The 25,084-nt window shown below is 39.4% G+C and overlaps 1 protein-coding gene across 1 annotated transcript in view; it reads left to right on the top strand.

The window, feature by feature from the left end:
- The window catches only part of LOC128654330 (uridylate-specific endoribonuclease D), a 47,850-nt gene extending 29,438 nt beyond the window's left edge, over positions 1-18,412 (top strand). Inside the window, exons 5-8 of the mRNA XM_053708206.1 lie at positions 6,375-6,481; positions 6,898-7,040; positions 8,856-8,973; positions 17,866-18,412. Of these exons, the coding sequence (XP_053564181.1) occupies positions 6,375-6,481; positions 6,898-7,040; positions 8,856-8,967 (362 nt within the window). The 3' untranslated portion in view covers positions 8,968-8,973; positions 17,866-18,412. The remainder of the gene's footprint in view (positions 1-6,374; positions 6,482-6,897; positions 7,041-8,855; positions 8,974-17,865) is intronic.
- The last annotated feature ends 6,672 nt before the right edge of the window (positions 18,413-25,084 follow it).

Genomic DNA, 25,084 nt, shown 5'->3' with positions numbered 1-25,084 from the left:
GTTTATTGGGTGGGTTTTATTTTTAGGGCAATGCCCATCCAAATGCCCTTTTCAGGGCAATGGGGAGCTTAGCTTTTTTAGGTAGGTTTTTATTTGGGGGGGTTGGTTGTGTGGGTGGTGGATTTTACTGTTGGGGGTTGTTTGTATTTTTTTTTACAGGTAAAATAGCTGATTTCTTTGGGGCAATGCCCTGCAAAAGGCCCTTTTAAGGGCTATTGGCAGTTTAGTTTAGGCTAGGGGTTTTATTATTTTGGGGGGGTTATTTTGATATTGCTATTAGATTAGGAGTAATTCATTTTTATTTTTGATAATTTCTTTTTTTATTTTGTGTAATTTAGTGTTTATTATTTTTTGTAATTTAGATAAATGTATTTTTTTAATTTAAATTATTTAATTTTAGTGTAATGTTAGGTGTTAGTGTAACTCAGGTTAGGTTTTATTTTACAGGTAAATTTGTATTTATTTTAACTAGGTAGCTAGTAAATAGTTAATAACTATTTACTAACTAGTCTACCTAGTTAAAATAAATACAAATTTACCTGTGAAATAAAAATAAAACCTAAGATAGCTACAATGTAACTATTAGTTATATTGTAGCTAGCTTAGGTTTTATTTTACAGGTAAGTATTTATTTACTTTTAAATAGGAATAATTTAGGTATTAGGGTTAGGGTTAGATTTAGGATTAGGTTTAGGGGTTAATAACTTTAGTATAGTGGCGGCGACATTGGGGGCAGCAGATTAGGGGTTAATAAGTGTAGTTAGCTGGCGGCGATTTTGGGGGCAGCAGATTACAGGTTAATAACAGTAATGTAGGTTGCGGCGATGTTAGGGACAGCAGATTAGGGGTTAATAAGTGTATGTAGGTGGCGACGACATTGGGGCAGCAGATTAGGGGGTAATAATATTTAACTAGTGTTTACAATGCAGGAGTGCTGCGTTTTAGGTGTTAATATGTTTATTATAGTGGCAGCGATGTCCAGAGCGGCAGATTAGGGGTTAATCATTTTATTTTAGTGTTTGCGATGCAGGAGGGCCTCGGTTTAGGGGTTAATAGGTAGTTTATGAGTGTTAGTGTACTTTGTAACACTTTAGTTATGAGTTTTATGCTACAGCTTTGTAACGTAAAACCCATATCTACTGACTTTCACAGATCTTGTAGTTATAGGCTGTACCGCTCAATTTTTGTCCGGACAGGCAAACTCATAATACCGGCGCTATGGAAGTCCTATTGAAAAAGGACTTTTTGAAAGGTGCGGTAGTTACGTTGCGTGATGGCCAAAAAAGTGTGCGGTACAGCTGTACCTACAAGACTCGTAATAGCAGCGGTAGTGAAAAAGCAGCGTTATACTCATAACGCAAAACTTGTAATCTAGCCGATAGTTTCTTATGACTCACATGCTATTTTCAACTTCTTAGTCATGCTAATACATTAGAAAAACTTGTAATTAACCATTTATCCCGTTTCAAGAGTTTCCAAGTGGGTTAACAGCTCTTACGCATCACGTGGGTACAATTCAACAGAGGTACTACAATTCATCAGAAAAAAACAAAATTTTTTATTTATTTATTTATTTCCGTATATAGTGAGTCCACGGTTTAAGTAATTACTGTTGGGAATATCACTCCTGGCCAGCAGGAGAAGGCAAAGAGCACCACAGTTAAACTGTTAAGTATCACTCCCTTACCCGCCACAACCCCCAGTCATTTAACCGAAGGGAAATGGAGAAAAAGGAGTAACACAAGGTGTAGAGTTGCCTGAGGTCATAGTAAAAAAAACAACTGTCTTAAAATAAAGGGTGGGGCCGTGGACTCACCATATCCATAAATAAATAAATTTATCAGGTAAGCATACATTTTGTTTTTCTTTCCAAAAGATATGGTGAGTCCACGGCTTGAGTAATTACTGTTGGGAATCAATACCCAAGCTGGAAGACATGGATAAATAGGGAGGGATAAGACAGACAGTCCTAAGCAGAAGACACCACCTCTTGAAAAACCTTTCTCTCAAAAGAAACCTCAGCCGATGCAAAAGTATCAAATTTGGAAAATTTGGAAAAAAGTATGTAGAGAAGACCAAGTTGCAGTCTTGCAAATTTGTTCCACAGAAGCTTCATTTTTGAAAGCCCAAGAAGAGGAAATAGAGGACTGGTGAAAATCCTTAGTCGTTTGTAAGTAGAATTTAAGAGCATGTACAACATCCAAATTGTGTTACAAACGTTCTTTGGAAGAAGAAGGATTAGGACACAGAGAGAGAACACAGAGAGAGAACAACAATTTTCTGGTTGATATTTCTATTAGAAACAACCTTAGGAAGGAAACCTAACCTAAGTATGAAGAACCTCCTTATCGGCATGAAAAATAAGATAAGGGGACTCACACTGCAGAGCTGAGAGTTCCGCGACTCTTCAAGCAGAAGAGATAGCAACAAGAAACAAAACCTTCCAAGATAACAACTTAATGTCTATGGAATGCAATGTCTAAAACGGAGCCAGCTGTAAAACTTTAAGAACAAGGTTAAGGCTCCAAGGAGGAGCAACAGACTTAAAGACAGGCCTGATTTTGACCAAGGCCTGACAAAAAGTTTGCACATCTGGCACATAAGCCAAACGTTTGTGTAGTAAAACTGATAAAGCAGAAATCTGACCCTTCAGGATACTGACTGACAATCCCTTCTCCAGGCCTTCCTGAAGAAAAGATAAAATTCTAGGAATTCTAATTCTACTCCAAGAGTAGCCCTTAGATTCACACCAATAAAGATATTTATGCCATATCTTATGGTAAATCTTTCTAGTAACAGGCTTGCAAGCCTAAATCATGGTCTCAGTGACTGACTCAGAAAAACCATGCTTAGACAGAATTAAGCGTTCAATCTCCAAGCAGTCAGCTTCAGAGAAACGAGATTTGGATGAAGGAAGGGACCCTGAATCAGGAGGTTCTTCCTCAGAGGTAGTCTCCAAAGTGGGAGAGATGACATCTCCACTAGGTCTGCAAACCAGATCCTGTGAGGCCACGCAGGGGTTATTAGAATCACTGATGCCCCCTCCTGTTTGATACGAGCAATGACTCGTGGAAGAAGAGCAAATGGAGGAAACAGGTAAGCTAACCTTAAAAACCCAAGGAACCGCCAGAGCATCTATCAGAACAACCTGCGGATCTCTTGACCTTGAACCGTACCTTGGAAGCTTGGCGTTCTGATGGGACGCCATCAGACCTAACTCCAGCAACCTCCATTAGAGCACTAAGCTGGAAAACACCTCCGGATGGAGTTTCCACCCCCTGGGATGAAAAATCTGTCTGCTCAGAAAATCCGCTTCCCAGTTGTCTACTCCTGGAATGTGGATGGCAGATAGACAGCAATTGTGGGTCTCTGCCCACTGAAGAATCTGAGTAACCTCCTTCATGGCTAAGGAACTCCGAGTTCCTCCCTGGTGATTGATGTAAGCAACAGAGGTTATGTTATATGACTGGAACCTGATAAACTGGGCTGAGGACAACTGAGGCCAAGATAATAGAGCATTGTAAATCGCCCTCAACTCCAAGATGTTGATGAGAAGAGCAGACTCCTTCCGAGTCCAAAGGCCCTGTGCTTTCAATAAGTTCCAGACTGCTCCCCAGCCCAGCAAGCTGGCGTCCGTGGTCACGATCACCCAAGAAGGTCTCCGAAAGCATGTGCCCTGAGACAGATGTTCCTGAGAAATCCACCATGGGAGAGAATCCTGTGATGACTGATCTAACTCTATTCTCTGAGATAGATTGGCATGGTGGCCATTCAATTCTCTGAGTATGCACAACTGGAGAGCTCTCAAATGGAATCAAGCAAAAGGAATGATTTCCATGGAAGCCACCATCAGACCAATTACCTCCATACATTGAGTCACTTAAGGATAAGCAGTAGCCTGAAGAGAGAGGCAAGAGGAATTGGATTCACACCAATAAAGATATTTACGCCATATCTTACGGTAAATCTTTCTAGTAACAGGCTTGCAAGCCTAAATCATGGTCTCAATGACGACTCAGAAAAACCATGCTTAGACAGAATTAAGCGTTCAATCTCCAAGCAGTCTGCTTCAGAGAAATGAGATTTGGATGAAGGAAGGGACCCTGACTCAGGAGGTTCTTCCTCAGAGGTAGTCTCCAAAGTGGGAGATATGACATCTCCACTAGGTCTGCAAACCAGATCCTGCGAGGCCACGCAGGGGCTATTAGAATCATTGATGCCCCCTCCTGTTTGATACGAGCAATGACTCGTGGAAGAAGAGCAAATGGAGGAAACAGGTATGCTAACCTTAAAAACCCAAGGAACCGCCAGAGCATCTATCAGAACAACCTGCAGATCTCTTGACCTTGAACCATACCTTGGAAGCTTGGCGTTCTGATGGGACGCCATCAGATCTAACTCCGGCAACCCCCATTAGAGGACAAAGCTGGAAAACACCTCCGGATGGATCATTTCCGCCCGCACATTGATAAATCTACCCCCATATGTCGTCCCTAGATCAGATACAACTGCATATCTCCCATCATTTCTAAGATGCTTATTTGGATGGTTTTAAAAAATGTATGAATAACACAAAAATGTACACTCACCAAGTTTTGGTATATAGATTTCATAGGTAGGATGACTCCTTCCTTCATATCTTGACTTTAATCAGCTTAATGAAAGAAACATAAATCAATTGTGTAAAAAATAAGGCATAAAGAGTCTTCTACCTCTCAATATAAGTCCTCCTCAAAGAACAGTCACAGAGCCAAAATCAGCCATCCAAGAGGAAAAATATTTATAAAATAAAATATTTAGTTGTAATAATAGTTAGTCCCCTACTGTTCTGGAACTAAAGAGCAAAGTACTTTTAAAGCTGTTACTAAAATCAAAGTCACTATCTTTAGGAAAACACAAACTAACATGCAAAACATGTCAGAGTAATATGTGTTTGTGATCCAAGTGTTCAATCATGTTTTTAAAATTGTACTAACAAATATATTTACCTTTTAAATATTTTTCCTCTCTGATGGCAGATTTTGGCTCTGTGATTGTTCTTTGAGGAGGATCTATATCAGGAGGTAATAGACTCTTATGCCTTATTTTTTGCACATGAGTCATGGATGGACCAGCATTTTATGGGCCCTGGGGTAGGTGTTGTGGTGAACACTAGACAGTCCCTGGAAACTGAGGCATTTTCTCTGATGGAGCATACTGTAGGAGGGAAAGTGGGCAGACCTCTCAATACAAGACAATCTAGTTATGTCTTGGAACATTAAGATGTATGGGACTGGCCTTCAGTTTATGCACCCACTTCATGCAGGCCCTAATAGGTTTATCTTTTTCCTCCATGGAGGCTACCTTCCCATAGATATTTCCACATACTTCTTCTGTACTATGGATGGGAATTCTCCATCTATATGTTCTTGCCCTGTGGCTCTAGCCACTGTTCCTTCTCTGTTGAGGCCTTTGAAATCCCTTTCTCTCCTGACATTATCCCTGCTCCTTCTCACCTATCTTGACGGGTAAACAAATGAAGGAGAATAGAATTCAAGGGGAAAGATAAGCTTTAAAGGTAAGAAAAAAAGTTAAAATAAGAAAAGAAAAAGAAAACAAAGCGTTAAGGTGTTGGTGGAATTAGACAAGGGAGTTCAGGAAACAAGGGTACGGGGATAAATGTGTTGGTGTGTATGTAAGTGGTGTTGTGCCTAATACAATTTTATATATATATATATATATATATATATATATATATATATATATATATATATAAACACACACACATATATATATATATATATATATATATATATACACACACACACAGAGTGAGAGAGACGGGGGAAAACACACACACCAAGGAAGCACACTCTCACCATCACCAGCAGTAGCTACCAGGGAGCGAGCAGGGACTTTCACAAATGTCAGAGAAGGTTGGCAGAGTCTGTCTGAAGAAGGGGTGGAGACCATGAAACGTCATGTTGTTTTAAAAAAAACTCTCATTACAAACTATGTTCAATAACCTATACCTATAGCACCTGGTACTAGTTTCTAGTTCGAGGGAAGTTATGGCAGTCAACGTTTTGAGTGGAAGTTTAATTCTTGGGTGAAAAATAAATGTCTTTTAATTGGTGCACTGTTATGCACGTTTTATGGATATGGTCTTGCCATCTCAATCCTAGTCCTAAATGATTTTTCTGTAATATTTGTTCCCAAATAAATAATACAGCTCAATTTATTGGAGTTGGACAAAGTCTAACATGTATATCAAGGATGGAGCGTCATAATCTATCTGAATATAAATATATATATTTTCTATTAACCTCTGTACTAGTACAACAATTTTCTTATATGGGTAGATAGGACATTCATTTCTAATGTCTTTAATACAGGTGAAATCCAACGTAAGAAGGTATCTGGATTCCATAATTGGGTACAGTTGTATCTACAGGAGAAATCTGGTCAAGTCAACTATCTGAGTTATAGTGTCAATAAAACTGTTAAGTATAATGCATATTTATCTTATTTTAAAAAACTTATGACTTTTAAGAGCAGTGCAAATAATAATCTTAAATGGTTTTCTAAATACAGAGTGAGGGGCCGACTTAATATGTTGTGAATTCAGCAGTTTCCGTGCGAGCCATTAGGCTCACCAGAAACATAACTTAAGAAGCAGCGGTCTTAAGACCGCTGCTCCTTATCTTATCTGCCACCTCTGAGGCGGCGGATAGCAATCATCCCGATCAGATACGATTGGAATGATTGACACACCATGCTAGCGGTCGATTGGCCGCAAATCTGCAGGAGTGCTGCTGTCTGTCTGCTTGAGGGCTGTTTACATCGTTTCAGCACAAAGCATGTCAGTCATTATATTGGATTTTACACTACTAATTTTCTGTTCTCATATTGTTACAGAGGGACAACTTTCCTGGGGTGCTGGCATTCCAGTACAAATGGTCTTCCTACTTGAAGAATCTTGGCTCTTTCTTTATTGGATCCAGTCCAGAGTTTGATGTTGCTATATACACCCTGTGTTATATAACTCGCCGAGACAAAGGGTAAGGCTATTGTAGGGACCTAAGGACGTCAGCCTAAAAGAAACTCTATGCTTCCCTATGTATATATGCATAGTTTAAGTTTTTGGTCAAACATGAAAAAGCATTGTAATCTCTGGGTACAGTTCTTTCTTTAAGGGACATGAAATCCAAAATGTTGCTTTCATGATTTAGATAGAACATTCAATTTGAAACAATTTTCCATTTTACTTCTATTATCAAATGTGCTTACTTCTCTTGGCATCCTTTGTTGAAGATGCAGCAATGAACTACTGGGAGCTAGCTGAACCCATCTGGTAAGCCAATGATAAGAGACATTTATGTGCAGTCGCCAATCAACAGGTAGTTGATTCCTGCTCTTGAGTCTATCTAGGTATGCTTTTCAACAAAGTATACTAAGAGAATGAAGTACATTAGATAATATTGTAAATTGTAAAGTTGGATTTCTTGCAAGTACAGTTAGAAAAAGGACTGGTACAAACCAGAAGCGGAAACCTATTTTTTTAAGTTTGATTGAGGGCAATACTTCCTGACATGCAGGTAAGGTTACTCCAACACTTTTTATATAAAACTGTCTATAGAAAAGCAATGAACACAAAAAGGTATGCCACACAATTGATGTCTCTTTACACTTTGAATGCACTATTATATATTAGTATAGAAGAGACAGTAGTGACTGCCTTGAGTGTAATTTGAACCTGTGAACCTAAACATAACAGTGAAGCGCATGAAATAGAATTCAATCAAACTAGCTGATAAGATTACCTTCCATATTGAATATAAACTATGGTGAAATCAAATCAGCTAATCAAAATAACTTCCAAATTCAAACTAAACACATTAACTGATTAGTATAGCTTCTATAGTTTAGATTACATTTGGAAGTTATGGTGATCAGCCAATACACTAACTATGCTTATACAAAGTTTTGATATAATTTGTGTTCTTAAAGGCACAGTCTAGGCCAAAATAAACTTTCATGATTCAGATAGAGCATGTAATTTTAAACAATTTTCCAATTTACTTTTATCACCAATTTTGCTTTGTTCTCTTGGTATTCTTAGTTGAAAGCTTAACCTAGGAGGTTCATATGCTAATTTCTTAGACCTTGAAGGCCACCTCTTTTCAGAATGCATTTTAGCAGTTTTTCACCACTAGAGGGTGTTAGTTCGCGTATTTCATATAGATAACACTGTGCTCGTGCACGTGAAGTTATCTGGGAGCAGGCACTGATTGGCTAGACTGCAAGTCTGTCAAAAGAACTGAAATAAAGGGGCAGTTTGCAGAGGCTTAGATACAAGATAATCACAGAGGTTAAAAGTATATTATTATAACTGTGTTGGTTATGCAAAACTGGGGAATGGCTAATAAAGGGATTATCTATCTTTTAAAACAATAACAATTCTGGTGTAGACTGTCCCTTTAAATGCTGGGCTACAAACAGGTCAGGATTTTATAGCTCTGGTGCGCACAACTGTCTGAACCTGGTTAATTTAATTCTGCTTATGATCTGTAATCCTTAATTCTGTTATTAAGTAGCTTTTTTGACCAAAACATGACGCTCATTTTAATTAACTTGTAGGACTTCTGTCTTCTTTCAACCTCATCTACAATTCAGATTTAGCCCAAGAAGATAGAAGTGTAGGTCAAGACTGATATATAAAATAATTCTTTATGGATGGTAATTTATACAAACATTACTTCCTCCTACACCGCTTTCATTTTTTTTTTATTTTTTATTTATATCATATTTTATGTCATTCATTTCCCCTGTGTTTCAGTGAAATTACTAACAGTTGCAATTTTGTATTGATCAAGGTGTCCTGTCAGGTTGGGAAGCATCTCTCTTCAAATTCAAACTCATAGCTGGACCAACTCCTTTTATGGAAATGGAAAAAGATATTTGGCATCTTCATACCCAAAGATTTAAAGCATTGTATGTTTTGATTGTGCAAATAAAGTTGCATCAGTTAAAAATGTAATGAGCTATATTATAAGCAATATCAGCACACACCATCTAATGTGCATATTACACGTTGAAAGTTACCTGGTACACTCGAGCGCAATTTTTTTTTTAACTTAAAGTATTAGCGTGACTGAAGACCTAGCGTAAAGTGTAAAGGTTAAAAAAATGTTCACCAAACACATCATAAACATATTAAAATAAACTATTACACTCATATATACACTTTCTGATAAAAAATTATAAATATGTATTTGTATACATATATATATATATATATATATATATATATATATATATATATATATATATATATGCCACTTGTAATCTGGCCCTGTGTATGGGTATGTATATATACATGTATATTTGTGTTTATATGTGTATACATATATACAAACCTTTATAAACATGTATATACATATATAGACATATATACACTTGTGAGCCCTTTCCAGTTAATATTCTATTTATTATTCTATTTACAACACAGTAAAGCAAAATGTTATACAGTTGCAAGAAAAAGTATGTGAACCCTTTGGAATGATATGGATTTCTGCACAAATTGGTCATAAAATGTGATCTGATCATCATCTAAGTCACAACAATAGACAATCACAGTCTGCTTAAACTAATAACACACAAAGAATGAAATGTTGCCATGTTTTTATTGAACACACCATGTAAACATTCACAGTGCAAGTGGAAAAAGTATGTGAACCCTTGGCAGGGCCGCCACTAGAAATTTTGGGGCCCCTGACTCATCCATTGATCAGGGCCCCCCCCCCCCTTCCTTTTACATGTGCAATTTTTGACCAAGTGACTAAAACGTATATGCACTTTATTTTTAATTGTCTATTTAAACTTGGAAATGTTGTAATGGTAGTGACATACACACACACAGACACACTCGTACACTGAAACACACAAACACACTCACACATAAGGATTCACATATAGACACTCCAGCAGACACGCAAAGAAACACACTCAGACACAGACACCCAAACAGACACTCAGCACTTGTTTACATTGACCTGACAAGTAATGAGGTAAACTACAGTTTTGTAAAAAAAAGGAGATTTAGAAAACAAAATATGGAGTTCTGATTATCTTTTTGTAAAGGAAGATGACAACTAAATTATGACAACAGCATGCAGTGGCTGAAATGAAGGGCCCTGAACTGCCTAAACAATAATTTAAAGGTTAAATGGTGGATTGGTTACTTCCGGAAAGGTCTTGTTAGTCTCAAAGTCTGTAGAAAGATGTGAATAATTAGTAGTAAGGTCAAAATGTCTTAAAAAGGAACAAACAATGGACACACCCACACAAACTCAAACTTGCACATACACCCAAGGAAACACCAACAGAGACAGCCTCAGAAAACACACAAAGACATACACACACACACACACACAGAGACACCCACAGAAAACACACAAAGACATACACACACAGAGAGACAACCACATAAAAAACACAGAAAGACATACATACACACACTCTCACTGAGACATCCACAGAAATCACACAAAGACATACACACACCCTCACAGGGACACCCACATAAAACACACACCCTCACAGAGACATCCACAGAAAACACATACATACATACATACATACATACACACACACACCCCCTCACAGAGACATCCACAGAAAACACAGACATACACACCCACCCTCACAGAGGCATCCAGAGAAAATACACAAAGACAAACATACACACACCCTCAAAGAGACACCCACAGAAAAAGCTCAAAGACATATGCACACACCCTCACAGACATCCACAGAAAAATGCACAAATACATACACACCCACCCTCACAGAGAGACCCACAGATAAAAAATGCATACACACTCCTAGAGAAACAAACCAAAGTACAAATATATAAACACAGACACCCACAGAAACACTCACAGGAGGAAACATTTATGCACCTTGCATCCCCTAAATCAACAGTGTGTGACATGCATGATAAAAGAATTATAGAAATTAATAGATCACTTTTTAAAGAATAATATTTGTAAATGTGCAAACAAAAATAATTCTGTGAATTCAAAATTGTACATTAATGAGCTGGGTAGATGGCTAGATGAAGAAAAGTACCTTTAAAAGGTTGACATATGTTTGTTTTTTCCCCATTTTCCCCAACCAAGAGCACCACTTCAAATATAGTGTACAAATATTCCCAGCTGTCAGCTGTACTTATGGATTTTGAAAATGCTGTACTATTGTCTTGGTGGGACAATAAACTGTGGTACTCATACCATTAGATCTGGTTAAATGCAGGATTTAGGCTTGTTGATATGTATTTCAAAATTAAGTCAGCTGTAGTGTAAACTGAACAGTTTTAAGTTAACCTGTCTCATTTCAAAGACTGAGCAATCTTAGTCTGAGAGTATAAAATTTTATGCAGATGTAAAAATCTTAGATAAAATGCCTCCTTGCATCTGGAAAGTCCTTGCATAAAGGGGCAGTAAACTGGAATGTAATGCATCTACCATTTGTGTATTGAGGAGGAAACATTTCTGCATGGTTTTAAATATAGAATTTCTACAGCATTGTCAAATAATCATAAATACACTGCTGCTAAAAAAATGTGTTTTTATGGACCCCTAGCCCCACCAAACAACTACTACCACACTGAAGTTACAATCCAAAATTGCACAAAGAAATAAAAAACATTTGCTAAGTAAGTACTACCTCCTCTGCAAATGAAAGTGATCTGCCGTCTGACTCAGGTACACACTGTACAAAGTGCCAAGTATGTCTCACACTGTGCATAGTGGTTTAGTGCACACTAAGAAATCCTCTCAAATGATAATACTTTACTCCTTGTAATAACATTTCTCATGCTCAATTAGCACTCTGCTGTAGTACCCACTGGTGGCTGCCCAAATTTAAAAAAAAAAATTCTTGCCTCATGGGGCCCCCCTGGCTCATTGGGCCCCTGACAGGAGTCACCCCTGTCACCCCCTGATGGCGGCCCTGACCCTTGGATTTAATAACTGGTTGAACCTCTTTTGGCAGCAATAACTTCAACCAAACGTTTCCTGTAGTTGCAGATCAGACGTGCACAATGGTCACAAGTAATTCTTGACCATTCCTCTTTACAGAACTGTTTCAGTTCAGCAATATCCTTGGGATGTCTGGTGTGAATCGCTTTCTTGAGGTCATGCCACAGCATCTCAATCGGGTTGAGGTCCGGACTCTGACTGGGCCACTTCAGAAGGCGTATTTTCTTCTGTTTAAGCCATTCTGCTGTTGATTTACTTCTATGCTTTGGGTCATTGTTCTGTTGCAACACCCATCTTCTGTTGAGCTTCAGCTGGTAGACAGATGGCCTTAAGTTCTCCTGCAAAATGTCTTGATAAACTTGGGAATTCATTTTTTCTTCAATGATAGCAATCCGTCCAGGCCCTGACGCAGCAAAGCAGCCCCAAACCATGATGCCCCCACCACCATACTTCACAGTTGGGATGAGGTTTTGATGTTGGTGTGCTGTGCCTCTTTTTCGCCACACATAGGGGGGTAGTTATCAACGTGTCTATTTTACCTGTCTTCGCCGGCCCAATACGCCCGCCTAAGCTCGCCTCACATCGCCGCCGCGGACCTGCAAAAATTCGCCTAAGTTATCAAAAAAGCTGTCAAAAAGCCGCACACCAAGTAGGGGGCGATGAGCAGCGGACTGTGAGAGTTATCACTCATCCGATCTCGCTGCTCTTCGGCTTTTTTACAGCTTTCTTGCTAGCCTGTCACTAAGCACCCACACTAACTACACTGTTCTACCCCCTATACCGGCGCCCCCGGAGCCCCCCGCAACTAAATAAAGTTACTAACCCCTAAACCGCCGCTACTAGACCCCGCCGCAACTCTTATAAATGTATTAACCCCTAAACCGCCGCTCCTAGACCCCGCCGCAACTCTTATAAATGTATTAACCTCTAAACCGCCGCTCCCGGACACCGCTGCCACCTACATTATACCTAGTAACCCCTATCCTGCCCCCCCCATACCGTCGCCCTCTATAATAAAGTTATTAACCCCTATCCTGCTGATCCCGCACCTCGCCGCAACTAAATTAATAGTTTAACCCCTAAACCGCCGCTCCCTGACCCCGCCGCAACCTATATTAAATTTATTAACCCCTATCCTGCCCCCCCTACACCGTCGCCACCTATAATAAATTTATTAACCCCTATCCTGCCCCCCACTACACCGCCGCCACTGTAATAAAATTATTAACCCCTAAACCTAAGTCTAACACTAACCCTAACACTCCCCTAACTTAAATATTAATTAAATAAATCTAAATAATATTTCTATTATGAACTAAATTAATCCTATTTAAAAGTAAATACTTACCTTTAAAATAAACCCTAATATAGCTACAATATAAATAATAATTATATTGTAGCTATTTTAGGATTTATTTTTATTTTACAGGCAAATTTCAATTTATTTTAACTAGGTACAATAGCTATTAAATAGTTATTAACTATTTAATACCTACCTAGCTAAAATAAAGAGAAATTAACCTGTAAAATAAAAACTAACCAAAGTTACAATTACACCTAACACTACACTATACTTAAATAAATTATTCCTATTTAAAACTAAATACTTACCTGTAAAATAAACCCTAAGATAGCTACAATATAATTAATAATTACATTGTAGCTATCTTAGGATTTATATTTATTTTACAGGTAACTTTGTATTTATTTTAGCTAGTTATAATAGTTATTAACTAGTTATTAACTATTTAATAACTACTTAGCTAAAAGAAATACAAAATTACCTGTAAAATAAATCCTAACCTAAGTTACAATTAAACCTAACACTACACTATCATTAAATAAATTAAATAAATTAACTACAAATAACTACAATTAAATACAATTACATAAACTAACTAAAGTACAAAAAATAAAAAAAGCTAAGTTACAAAAAATAAAAAAAATAAGTTACAAACATTTTAAAAATATTACAACAATTTTAAGCTACTTACACCTAATCTAAGCCCCCTAATAAAATAACAACCCCCCCAATCAGATTGAGCTTGCATTCTATTGGCTGTTCCGATCAGCCAATAGAATGAGAGCTCAATCTGATTGGCTGATTGGATCAGCCAATCGGATTGAACTTGAATCTGATTGGCTGATTCAATCAGCCAATCAGATTTTTCCTACCTTAATTCCGATTGGCTGATAGAATCCTATCAGCCAATCGGAATTGAAGGGACGCCATCTTGGATGACGTCCCTTAAAGGAGCCTTCATTCGTCGGTAGTCCGTCGAGAAAGAAGGATGCTCTGCGTCGGCGGGATGAAGATTGAAGACCCCGCTTGGAAGATGACATCGCCCGGATAGAAGACTTCTTCAGCTCCTCTTGGAAGATGACATTGCCCGGATGGAAGACTTCTTCAGCGCCGCTTGGAGGATCACTTCATTGGATGGAAGATTTCTTCAGCGCCGCTTGGAGGATAACTTCTGCCGCTCCGGGTCTCCTCTTCGGTTCCATCGCTTCTCGGCTGAGTGAAGACAACTCAAGCTAGGATGATCTTCAGGGGATTAGTGTTAGGTTATTTTAAGGGGGTTTGGGTTAGATTAGGGGTATGTGGGTGGTGGTTTTAATGTTGGGGGGGGGTTGTATTTTTCTTTTACAGGCAAAAGAGCTGAATTCTTTGGGGCATGCCTCACAAATGGCCCTTTTAAGGGCTGGTAAGGTAAAAGAGCTTTGAACTTTTTTAATTTAGAATTGGGTAGGGCATTTTTTTATTTTGGGGGGTTTGTTATTTTATTAGGGGGCTTAGATTAGGTGTAAGTAGCTTAAAATTGTTGTAATATTTTTAAAATGTTTGTAACTTATTTTTTTTATTTTTTGTAACTTAGCTTTTTTTATTTTTTGTACTTTAGTTAGTTTATGTAATTGTATTTAATTGTAGTTATTTGTAGTTAATTTATTTAATTTATTATTTATTTCTCTTTATTTTAGCTAGGTAGGTATTAAATAGTTAATAACTATTTAATAGCTATTGTACCTAGTTAAAATAAATTGAAATTTGCCTGTAAAATAAAAATAAATCCTAAGATAGCTACAATATAATTATTATTTATATTGTAGCTATATTAGGGTTTATTTTAAAGGTAAGTATTTAGTTTTAAATAGGATTAATTTAGTTCATAATAGAAATATTATTTAGATTTATTTAATTAATATTTAAAGGGAAACTAACTCCAATTTTTTTCTTTAATGATTCAGATAAAGCATGCAATTTTAAGCAACTTTCTAATTTACTCCTATTATCAATTTTTTTTTGTTCTCATGTTATCTTGATTTGAAAAAGCAGTAATGAAAGGTTAGGAGCCGGCCCATTTTTAGTTCAGCACCTGGGTAGCGCTTGCTGATTGATTTGCTACATTTAGCCACAAATCAGCAAGTGCTACCCAGGTGCTGAACTAAAAATGGGCTGGCTCCTAACCTTTTATTACTGCTTTTTCAAATCAAGATAACATGAGAACAAAGAAAAATTGATAATAGGAGTAAATTAGAAAGTTGTTTAAAATCTCATGCTCTATCTGAATCATGAAAGTAAAAAATTGGGTTTAGTGTTCCTTTAAGTTAGGGGGGTGTTAGGGTTAGTGTTAGACTTAGGTTTAGGGGTTAATAAATTTATTACAGTGGCAGCGGTGTAGTGGGGGGCAGGATAGGGGTTAATAAATGTATTATAGGTGGCGACGGTGTAGGGGGGGCAGATTAGGGGTTAATAAATTTAATATAGGTTGCGGCAGGGTCTAGGAGCGGCGGTTTAGGGGTAAATACATATATTATAGTTGCGGTGGGCTCCGGGAGCGGCGGTTTAGGGGTTAATACATATATTATAGTTGCGGTGGGCTCCGGGAGCGGCGGTTTAGGGGTTAATACATATGTTATAGTTGCGGTGGGCTCCTGGAGCGGCGGTTTAGGGGTTAATACATATGTTATAGTTGCGGTGGGCTCCGGGAGCGGCGGTTTAGGGGTTAATACATATATTATAGTTGCGGTGGGCTCCGGGAGCGGCGGTTTAGGGGTTAATACATATGTTATAGTTGCGGTGGGCTCCGGGAGCGGCGGTTTAGGGGTTAATATGTATAGAGTAGCTTGCGGTGGGCTCCGGGAGCGGCGGTTTAGGGGGTAATAACTTTATTTAGTTGTGGCGGTGTAGGGGGGACAGATTAGTGGTGTTTAGACTCGGGGTACATGTTAGGGTGTTAGGTGCACACATCTCCCATAGGAATCAATGGCATGTCTGGCAGCAGCGAACTTGTACTTTCGCTATGGTCAGACTCCCATTGATTCCTATGGGATCCGCCGCCTCCAGGGTGGCGGTTTGAAAACCAGGTACGCTGGGCCGGAAAAGTGCCGAGCGTACCTGCTAGTTTTTGATAACTAGCAAAAGTAGTCAGATTGTGCCGCACTTGTGTGCGGAACATCTGGAGTGACGTAAGAATCGATCTGTGTCGGACTGAGTCCGGCGGATCGAAGTTTACGTCACAAAATTCTACTTTTGCCGGTCTCTAGCCTTTGATAACTAAGGCGAATCAGCCTCGCCACAAATACGCTGCGGAATTCCAGCGTATTTGAGGTTGACGGCTTGATAACTAGGCCCCATAGTGTTGTGTGTTTCTTCCAAACAACTCAACTTTGGTTTCATCTGTCCACAGAATATTTTGCCAGTACTGCTGTGGAACATCCAGGTGCTCTTGTGCAAACTGTAAACGTGCAGCAATGTTTTGTTTGGACAGCAGTGGCTTCCTCTGTGGTATCCTCCCATGAAATCCATTCTTGTTTAGTGTTTTACGTATTGTAGATTCGCTAACAGGGATGTTAGCATTTGCCAGTGACTTTTGTAAGTCTTTTAGCTGACACTCTAGGATTCTTCTTCACCTCATTGAGCAGTCTGTGCTGTGCTCTTGCAGTCATCTTTACATGACGGCCACTTCTAGGGAGAGTAAAAGCAGTGCTGAACTTTCTCCATTTATAGACAATTTGTCTTACTGTGGACTGATGAACAGCAAGGCTTTTGGAGATACTTTTATAACCCTTTCCAGCTTTATGCAAGTCAACAATTCTTAATCGTAGGTCTTCTGAGAGCTCTTTTGTGCGAGGCATCATTCGCATCAGGCAATGCTTCTTGTGAAAATTAAACCCAGAACTGGTGTGTGTTTTTTATAGGGCAGGGCAGCTGTAACCAACACCTCCAATCTCATTTCATTGATTGGACTCCAGTTGGCTGACATCTCACTCCAATTAGCTCTTGGAGATGTCATTAGTCTAGGGGTTCACATACGTTTTCCACCTGCACTGTGAATGTTTACATGGTGTGTTCAATAAAAACATGGCAACATTTCATTCTTTGTGTGTTATTAGTTTAAGCAGGCTGTGATTGTCTATTGTTGTGACTTAGATGATGATCAGAACACATTTTATGACCAATTTGTGCAGAAATCCATATCATTCCAAAGGGTTCACATACTTTTTCTTGCAACTGTATATATATCTGTATATACATCTATACCTGGATATATTCATATATATATATATATATATATATATATATATATATATTAGAAAAAAACACGAGATCATATATATATATATATATATATATACTGTATATATATATATTTATATATATATATATATATATATATATATACACACACATATAAATAAACATTACAAATAAAAAATAAAATGTTCTTCTATGTAAAGAACATTGGAATGTAAAATATTCATAACTACCTTCAGGTTTAGCACTGTAATCTGGTGTCGGGTTATCCCGTGAGTGATGTTATTTTTTTATTTTTTTTAACAGCATGCTCCTTTGAAAAGTCTGTACGGTGGAGAAGTTAATGCAGTTGCAATATCCGAAGTCCTGAAGTTAGCGTTCATCGTACTTTCGCTCTTGTCCTTTTTGACTTTCAACTTGTAATATGTGCACGAACTAGGCGGCGTTAAAATTGTAGTTTGAGCACAGTTAGCCTACAAGTGAAAAAGTTAGCAGCTACTTGTAATCTTTCCATATATCTAATTATATGATTTTTTATATTTAAGTAACTAAAATAAGTTAGAATATAGTTGTTGAAGTTTAAACAGAGGATGTAGAAAGATGTATTATAAAAATTTCTGCACTCACGAAATTCCACTCACTAGATTGATTTTAAATTCTTTTGCTTTAGGCACTCTAGGAAACAACCTCTTTCTCGTTTAGATACACAGCACTTTATGAGAAACAAAAATGCATAGACAAATTCTGATACAATATACTGCTCATAGTTTTATATCCTTTCTTCCAAATACACATATTTAAATGTTGTACCAGCTCATTGTGTTTCTGCTGAATAAAGTCTTCTTCATGAGAATCTTTATTTAATCATTCATAGTTAAGTACCCCCACGCGTTTCAACTGTATTACTACAACTTGTAGGAATTGGCCTAGGGTGTACGCTATAGAGAGAGAGAGACAGACAGACAGACAGACAGACAGAGAGAGGAGTTACATTTTATCTTTTATTTCTTTTATTTCATTTGTTGCTGTATTAGGACCTGGACCATTTGTACTTTGCGACTTGTAGGGAATGCTTAAGGCTATCCTAATAATTAATTGAAGTTACTGTTAAGAAGGAAATAAGGGCAGACTAGATGGACCTTCTGGTTCTCTTTTAATGTTTAAAAACATTAAAATTAAGCTATTTGCCCTTTTTGAACTCTGAGATTAGCATCTTATATAAGTAGCAGAGCTGATGGCAAATAAGTAGATAAATACTGTTAAAACATTGCAAAGCACAGAAGCACTGCAAAATAAGTTTAATGGATAAAGCTATTATACATTATACAAGGCACTGAGAACTGGATTTCTGTGAAAAAATTCATGAGAAATTTGCATTATGAAACACAGTTCCTTCAATTCTCACTTGGTGACAGGATTAGTGAATGAGTTTTAAGGGATTAAAGGCCCAAGTTGTCATTAGCTGTGCAGCCAACTCTTAACTTAAATACTAGTATCTTAAATAAATACAAGAGACAGATTGTGGGTGAAAGACCTCAAGCAGTCGCGTTTATTCAACATGACTGTTAACTGGGATGGCGGCGCATTGAGTCACTGGTCTACTCAAGTTAAACAAGAGGTCAAGACCCTGACCGGAATGTGCGGCGGAGCCCTTGGAGCTCCGCCCACTGCAATGACACTAAGAGGCTAGCAGGGAGCTCACGTGACCTTGCCTACTCGAGAAGGACACCATAGGCACACACCTAGAGTTTGTAGGCCCTTCCTTTCAACATTGTCACCGCTTCTCCCCGTTAGTTGTTGTAAGGTGTAACCCAGGGGCCAAGACCTCCTGCTACCAGAGTGCAATATCCCAGTAAAGGAGACAGCCATTGTTGCCGATTCCCAGCTGGGAGGGAATATGTTAAGCACACAGGCTTACAAAAGACTAGCTTGAATAACCCTAGCCCTGCCGTGTTACCCCCTAAAGCAGCTCATACGGGAGACATAAGACCCAAGCCATCCGAAACCTGGGGAGGGAGGGAAATAACAGGAGTCTTCAACCAGCGCAGCAGGAAAAAGAGAGACCTGCTACTTCCTGCTGCCTTCTTTTAAAGGTAGGTCCAGGACCTCCCAATACCCTGCAACATTTTTGCCAACACTGCAGCACACTTCCATTCTACTGAGCCTTAACCCATAAGGCTGCTCCAAGCCCATGCTGGGCTCTACACTCACCTAAGGGATTAAAGGCCCAAGTTGTCATTAACTGTGCAGCCAACTCTTAACTTAAATACTAATATAACTTAACATAACTTAAATAAACACAAGAGACTGATTGTGGGTAAAAGACCGCAAGCGGCCGTGTTTATTCAACATGACAACAGGTAACTGTCATGCTACTGTCCCTTTAATTAGAGGCATGCGCCTTTTTCTCACTCTGCCTATTTAACCACACCTCTGATAACTTTTAGTTGCTTGTTATTGTGGCTTGTGTTCACTTCTCTGGAATACAGCACCTAAAGCCTACTCATTTGTATTAACTGAAGTACAAGACTTGCCTGCTCATTTTCTGAGCATTCTGGATTTTCATTTACTCAGTAACTGCAATCAGCTGTGTGCAGCTCTGCCTTTCTCTGACACACCTTTCTCATAGCCTGGATCACAACCAGACCTGCAGACTGCATCAGCCGCCATAACAGCGTGTCTCCTCTGAGCTGAGCCTGCTTTATCTGGGATCCCAGCACCGGTAACTACACTAAACGCAATATTGCGTGACAAATGTGAGTTATTTTACTACAAGTCTAAAGTAACAACTTATAACGTGTAATTTGTATTATTCTAACAGCCTTAATAGTAATCCACATACCAGTAGCCTGATTCCTATTCCTGTGGTTTCCTACCTGTATCCTTAACCAGTGTTCATAACAATTGTTATTCTATTAACCCTTTGTGGCATTTGGGGCTATTAGTGATGTTGCGAATAGTTCGCCGGCGAATAGTTCCCGGCGAACATAGCTTGTTCGCTTTTGCCGCGGCGGGCGAACATATGCGATGTTCGATCCACCCCCATTCGTCATCATTGAGTAAACTTTGACCCTGTATCTCACAGTCTGCAGACACATTCCAGCCAATCAGCAGCAGACACTTCCTCCCAGACCCTCCCAGCTCCTGGACAGCAGTTTTTAGATTCATTCGGAAGCTGCTTTCTTAGTGAGAGGAGGGACAGTGTAGCTGCTGCTGATTTAATAGGGAAATTGATAGCTAGGCTAGTGTATTCAGTGTCCACTACAGTCCTGAAGGACTCATCTGATCTCTGCTGTAAGGACAGCACCCCAAAAAGCCCTTTTTAGGGCTGCTTTTTTCCCTGTGTAATCTAAATGCAGTTGCCTGCCTGCCAGCGTGTGTCAGGCTCACAGCGTATACTGTGCCCACTTGCCCAGTGCCACCACTCATATCTGGTGTAACAGTATTGTAAATAATTAAAAAAAAAAAACTTTTTTGACTGTGAAACATCAGTCTGCTAGTGTAATCTAATTGCAGTTGCCTACCTGCTAGCGTGTGTGCCAGGCCCACTTGCCCAGTGCCACCACTCATATCTGGTGTAACAGTAGTGTAAATAATTTAAAAAAAAAAAACTTTTTTGACTGTGAAACATCAGTCTGCTAGTGTAATCTAATTGCAGTTGCTTGCCTGCTAGCGTGTGTGCCAGGCCCACTTGCCCAGTGCCACCACTCATATCTGGTGTAACAGTAGTGTAAATAATTAAAAAAAAAAACTTTTTTGACTGTGAAACATCAGTCTGCTAGTGTAATCTAATTGCAGTTGCTTGCCTGCTAGCGTGTGTGCCAGGCCCACTTGCCCAGTGCCACCACTCATATCTGGTGTAACAGTAGTGTAAATAATTTAAAAAAAAAAAATATTTTTTGACTGTGAAACATCAGTCTGCTAGTGTAATCTAATAGCAGTTGCCTGCCTGCCAGCGTGTGTGCCAGGCCCACTTGCCCAGTGCCACCACTCATATCTGGTGTAACAGTAGTGTAAATAAAAAAATAACTTTTTTGACTGTGAAACATCAGTCTGCTAGTGTAATCTAATTGCAGTTGCCTGCCTGCCAGAATGTGTGCCAGGCCCATTTGCCCAGTGCCACCACTCATATCTGGTGTAACAGTAGTGTAAATAATTAAAAAAAAAAAACTTTTTTGACTGTGAAACATCAGTCTGCTAGTGTAATCTAATAGCAGTTGCCTGCCTGCCTGCCAGCGTGTGTGCCAGGCCCACTTGTCCAGTGCCACCACTCATATCTGGTGTAACAGTAGTGTAAATAATAAAAAAAAAACTTTTTTGACTGTGAAACATCAGTCTGCTAGTGTAATCTAATTGCAGTTGCCAGCCTGCTTGCGTGTGTGCCAGGCCCACTTGCCCAGTGCCACCACTCATATCTGGTGTAACAGTAGTGTAAATAATTTAAAAAAAAAAATATTTTTTGACTGTGAAACATCAGTCTGCTAGTGTAATCTAATAGCAGTTGCCTGCCTGCCAGCGTGTGTGCCAGGCCCACTTGCCCAGTGCCACCACTCATATCTGGTGTAACAGTAGTGTAAATAAAAAAATAACTTTTTTGACTGTGAAACATCAGTCTGCTAGTGTAATCTAATTGCAGTTGCCTGCCTGCCAGAATGTGTGCCAGGCCCATTTGCCCAGTGCCACCACTCATATCTGGTGTAACAGTAGTGTAAATAATTAAAAAAAAAAAACTTTTTTGACTGTGAAACATCAGTCTGCTAGTGTAATCTAATAGCAGTTGCCTGCCTGCCTGCCAGCGTGTGTGCCAGGCCCACTTGTCCAGTGCCACCACTCATATCTGGTGTAACAGTAGTGTAAATAATAAAAAAAAAACTTTCTTGACTGTGAAACATCAGTCTGCTAGTGTAATCTAATTGCAGTTGCCTGCCTGCTAGCGTGTGTGCCAGGCCCACTTGCCCAGTGCCACCACTTATATCTGGTGTAACAGTAGTGTAAATAATTTAAAAAAACAAAAACTTTTTTGACTGTGAAACATCAGTCTGCTAGTGTAATCTAATTGCAGTTGCCTGCCTGCCAGCGTGTGTGCCAGGCCCATTTGCCCAGTGCCACCACTCATATCTGGTGTAACAGTAGTGTAAATAATTTAAAAAAAAACTTTTTTGACTGTGAAACATCAGTCTGCTAGTGTAATCTAATTGCAGTTGCCTGCCTGCTAGCGTGTGTGCCAGGCCCACTTGCCCAGTGCCACCACTCATATCTGGTGTAACAGTAGTGTAAATAATTAAAAAAAAAAACTTTTTTGACTGTGAAACATCAGTCTGCTAGTGTAATCTAATTGCAGTTGCCTGCCTGCTAGCGTGTGTGCCAGGCCCACTTGCCCAGTGCCACCACTCATATCTGGTGTAAAAGTAGTGTAAATAATTAAAAAAAAAAAAAACTTTTTTGACTGTGAAACATCAGTCTGCTAGTGTAATCTAATAGCAGTTGCCTGCCTGCCAGCGTGTGTGCCAGGCCCACTTGTCCAGTGCCACCAATCATATCTGGTGTAACAGTAGTGTAAATAATAAAAAAAAAACTTTCTTGACTGTGAAACATCAGTCTGCTAGTGTAATCTAATTGCAGTTGCCTGCCTGCTAGCGTGTGTGCCAGGCCCACTTGCCCAGTGCCACCACTCATATCTGGTGTAACAGTAGTGTAAATAATTAAAAAAAAAAAACTTTTTTGACTGTGAAACATCAGTCTGCTAGTGTAATCTAATTGCAGTTGCCTGCCTGCCAGCGTGTGTGCCAGGCCCACTTGCCCAGTGCCACCACTCATATCTGGTGTAACAGTAGTGTAAATAATTTAAAAAAAACAAACTTTTTTGACTGTGAAACATCAGTCTGCTAGTGTAATCTAATTGCAGTTGCCAGCCTGCTAGCGTGTGTGCCAGGCCCACTTGCCCAGTGCCACCACTCATATCTGGTGTAACAGTAGTGTAAATAATTTATATAAAAAAAAACTTTTTTGACTGTGAAACATCAGTCTGCTAGTGTAATCTAATTGCAGTTGCCTGCCTGCCTGCCAGTGTGTGTGCCAGGCCCACTTGCCCAGTGCCACCACTCATATCTAGTGTAACAGTAGTGTAAATAATTTAAAAAAAACAAAACTTTTTTGACTGTGAAATATCAGTCTGCTAGTGTAATCTAATTGCAGTTGCCTGCCTGCTAGCGTGTGTGCCAGGCCCACTTGCACAGTGCCACCACTCATATCTGGTGTAACAGTAGTGTAAATAATTAAAAAAAAAAAAAACTTTTTTGACTGTGAAACATCAGTCTGCTAGTGTAATCTAATTGCAGTTGCCTGCCAGCGTGTGTGCCAGGCCCACTTGCCCAGTGCCACCACTCATATCTGGCGTAACAGTAGTGTAAATAATTAAAAAAAAAAAAACTTTTTTGACTGTGAAACATCAGTCTGCTTGTGTAATCTAATTGCAGTTGCCTGCCTGCCAGCATGTGTGCCAGGCTCACAGCGTATACTGTGCCCACTTGCCCAGTGGCACCACTCATATCTTGTTTAATAGTAGTGTAAGTGTACATTTAAAAAAATAAAAACTTTTTGGACTGTCAAACATCAGTCTGCTTTTTTGTGTCTGGCTCACAGCGTATACTGTGCCCACTTGCCCAGTGCCACCACTCATATCTTGTTTAATAGTAGTATAAGTGTACATTTAAAAACAAAAAAAACTTTTTGGATTGTGAAACATCAGTCTGCTTTTTTGTGTCAGACTCACTGCGTATACTGTGCCCACTTGCCCAGTGCCACCACTCATATCTTGTTTAATAGTAGTGTAAGTGTACATTTTAAAAAAAAATGACAGGCAGAGGCAGGCCACCCTGCAGGTGCCGTCGTGATCGTGGTGCTGTGATTCCCTTTGGCCATAGAATAATGCCCAGTGTTCAGAGGCCACGTACCATGAACTCGAAAAGTTCTGAGGAGGACATAGTTGACTTTTTAACACAGGACACCCAATCTTCTATAGCTTCCGCTCCGAACCTTGACGCACCATCCTCCTCCAGCTTATCTTCGGGCACCTCTCAAGTTACCATTCGCCCACCTGCCGCCAACACCAACACTAGCACCACAGCCGCTTCACTTGATCTGTCAGAGGAGTTTTTTACACATCAGTTGGAAGAAATGAGTGATGCGCAACCATCACTGACAGAGGATGTAGATAACAGTGATATGTCTCAGTCAGGCAGCATTACAGACATGGATGTACGGTGTGATGATGATGATGATGTTGTACCCGCTGCTGCTTCCTTTGTTGATTTGTCAGATACAAGTGAAGCGGTTGATGATGACGATGCGTCCGTGGATGTCACGTGGGTGCCCGCTAGAAGAGAAGAAGAACAGGGGGAAAGTTCAGATGGGGAGACAGAGAGGAGGAGGAGGAGACGAATTGGAAGCAGGGGGAGGTTGTCGCAAGGAGCTAGTGTCACAGTCAGACAGTATGCATAGGCACCCGGGGTCAGCCAGACAGCAC

Source organism: Bombina bombina, chromosome 3 (assembly GCF_027579735.1).
Source record: "Bombina bombina isolate aBomBom1 chromosome 3, aBomBom1.pri, whole genome shotgun sequence".
Classification (NCBI taxonomy): Eukaryota; Metazoa; Chordata; class Amphibia; order Anura; family Bombinatoridae; genus Bombina; species Bombina bombina.
This window is presented reverse-complemented; position numbering and strand designations above follow the sequence as displayed.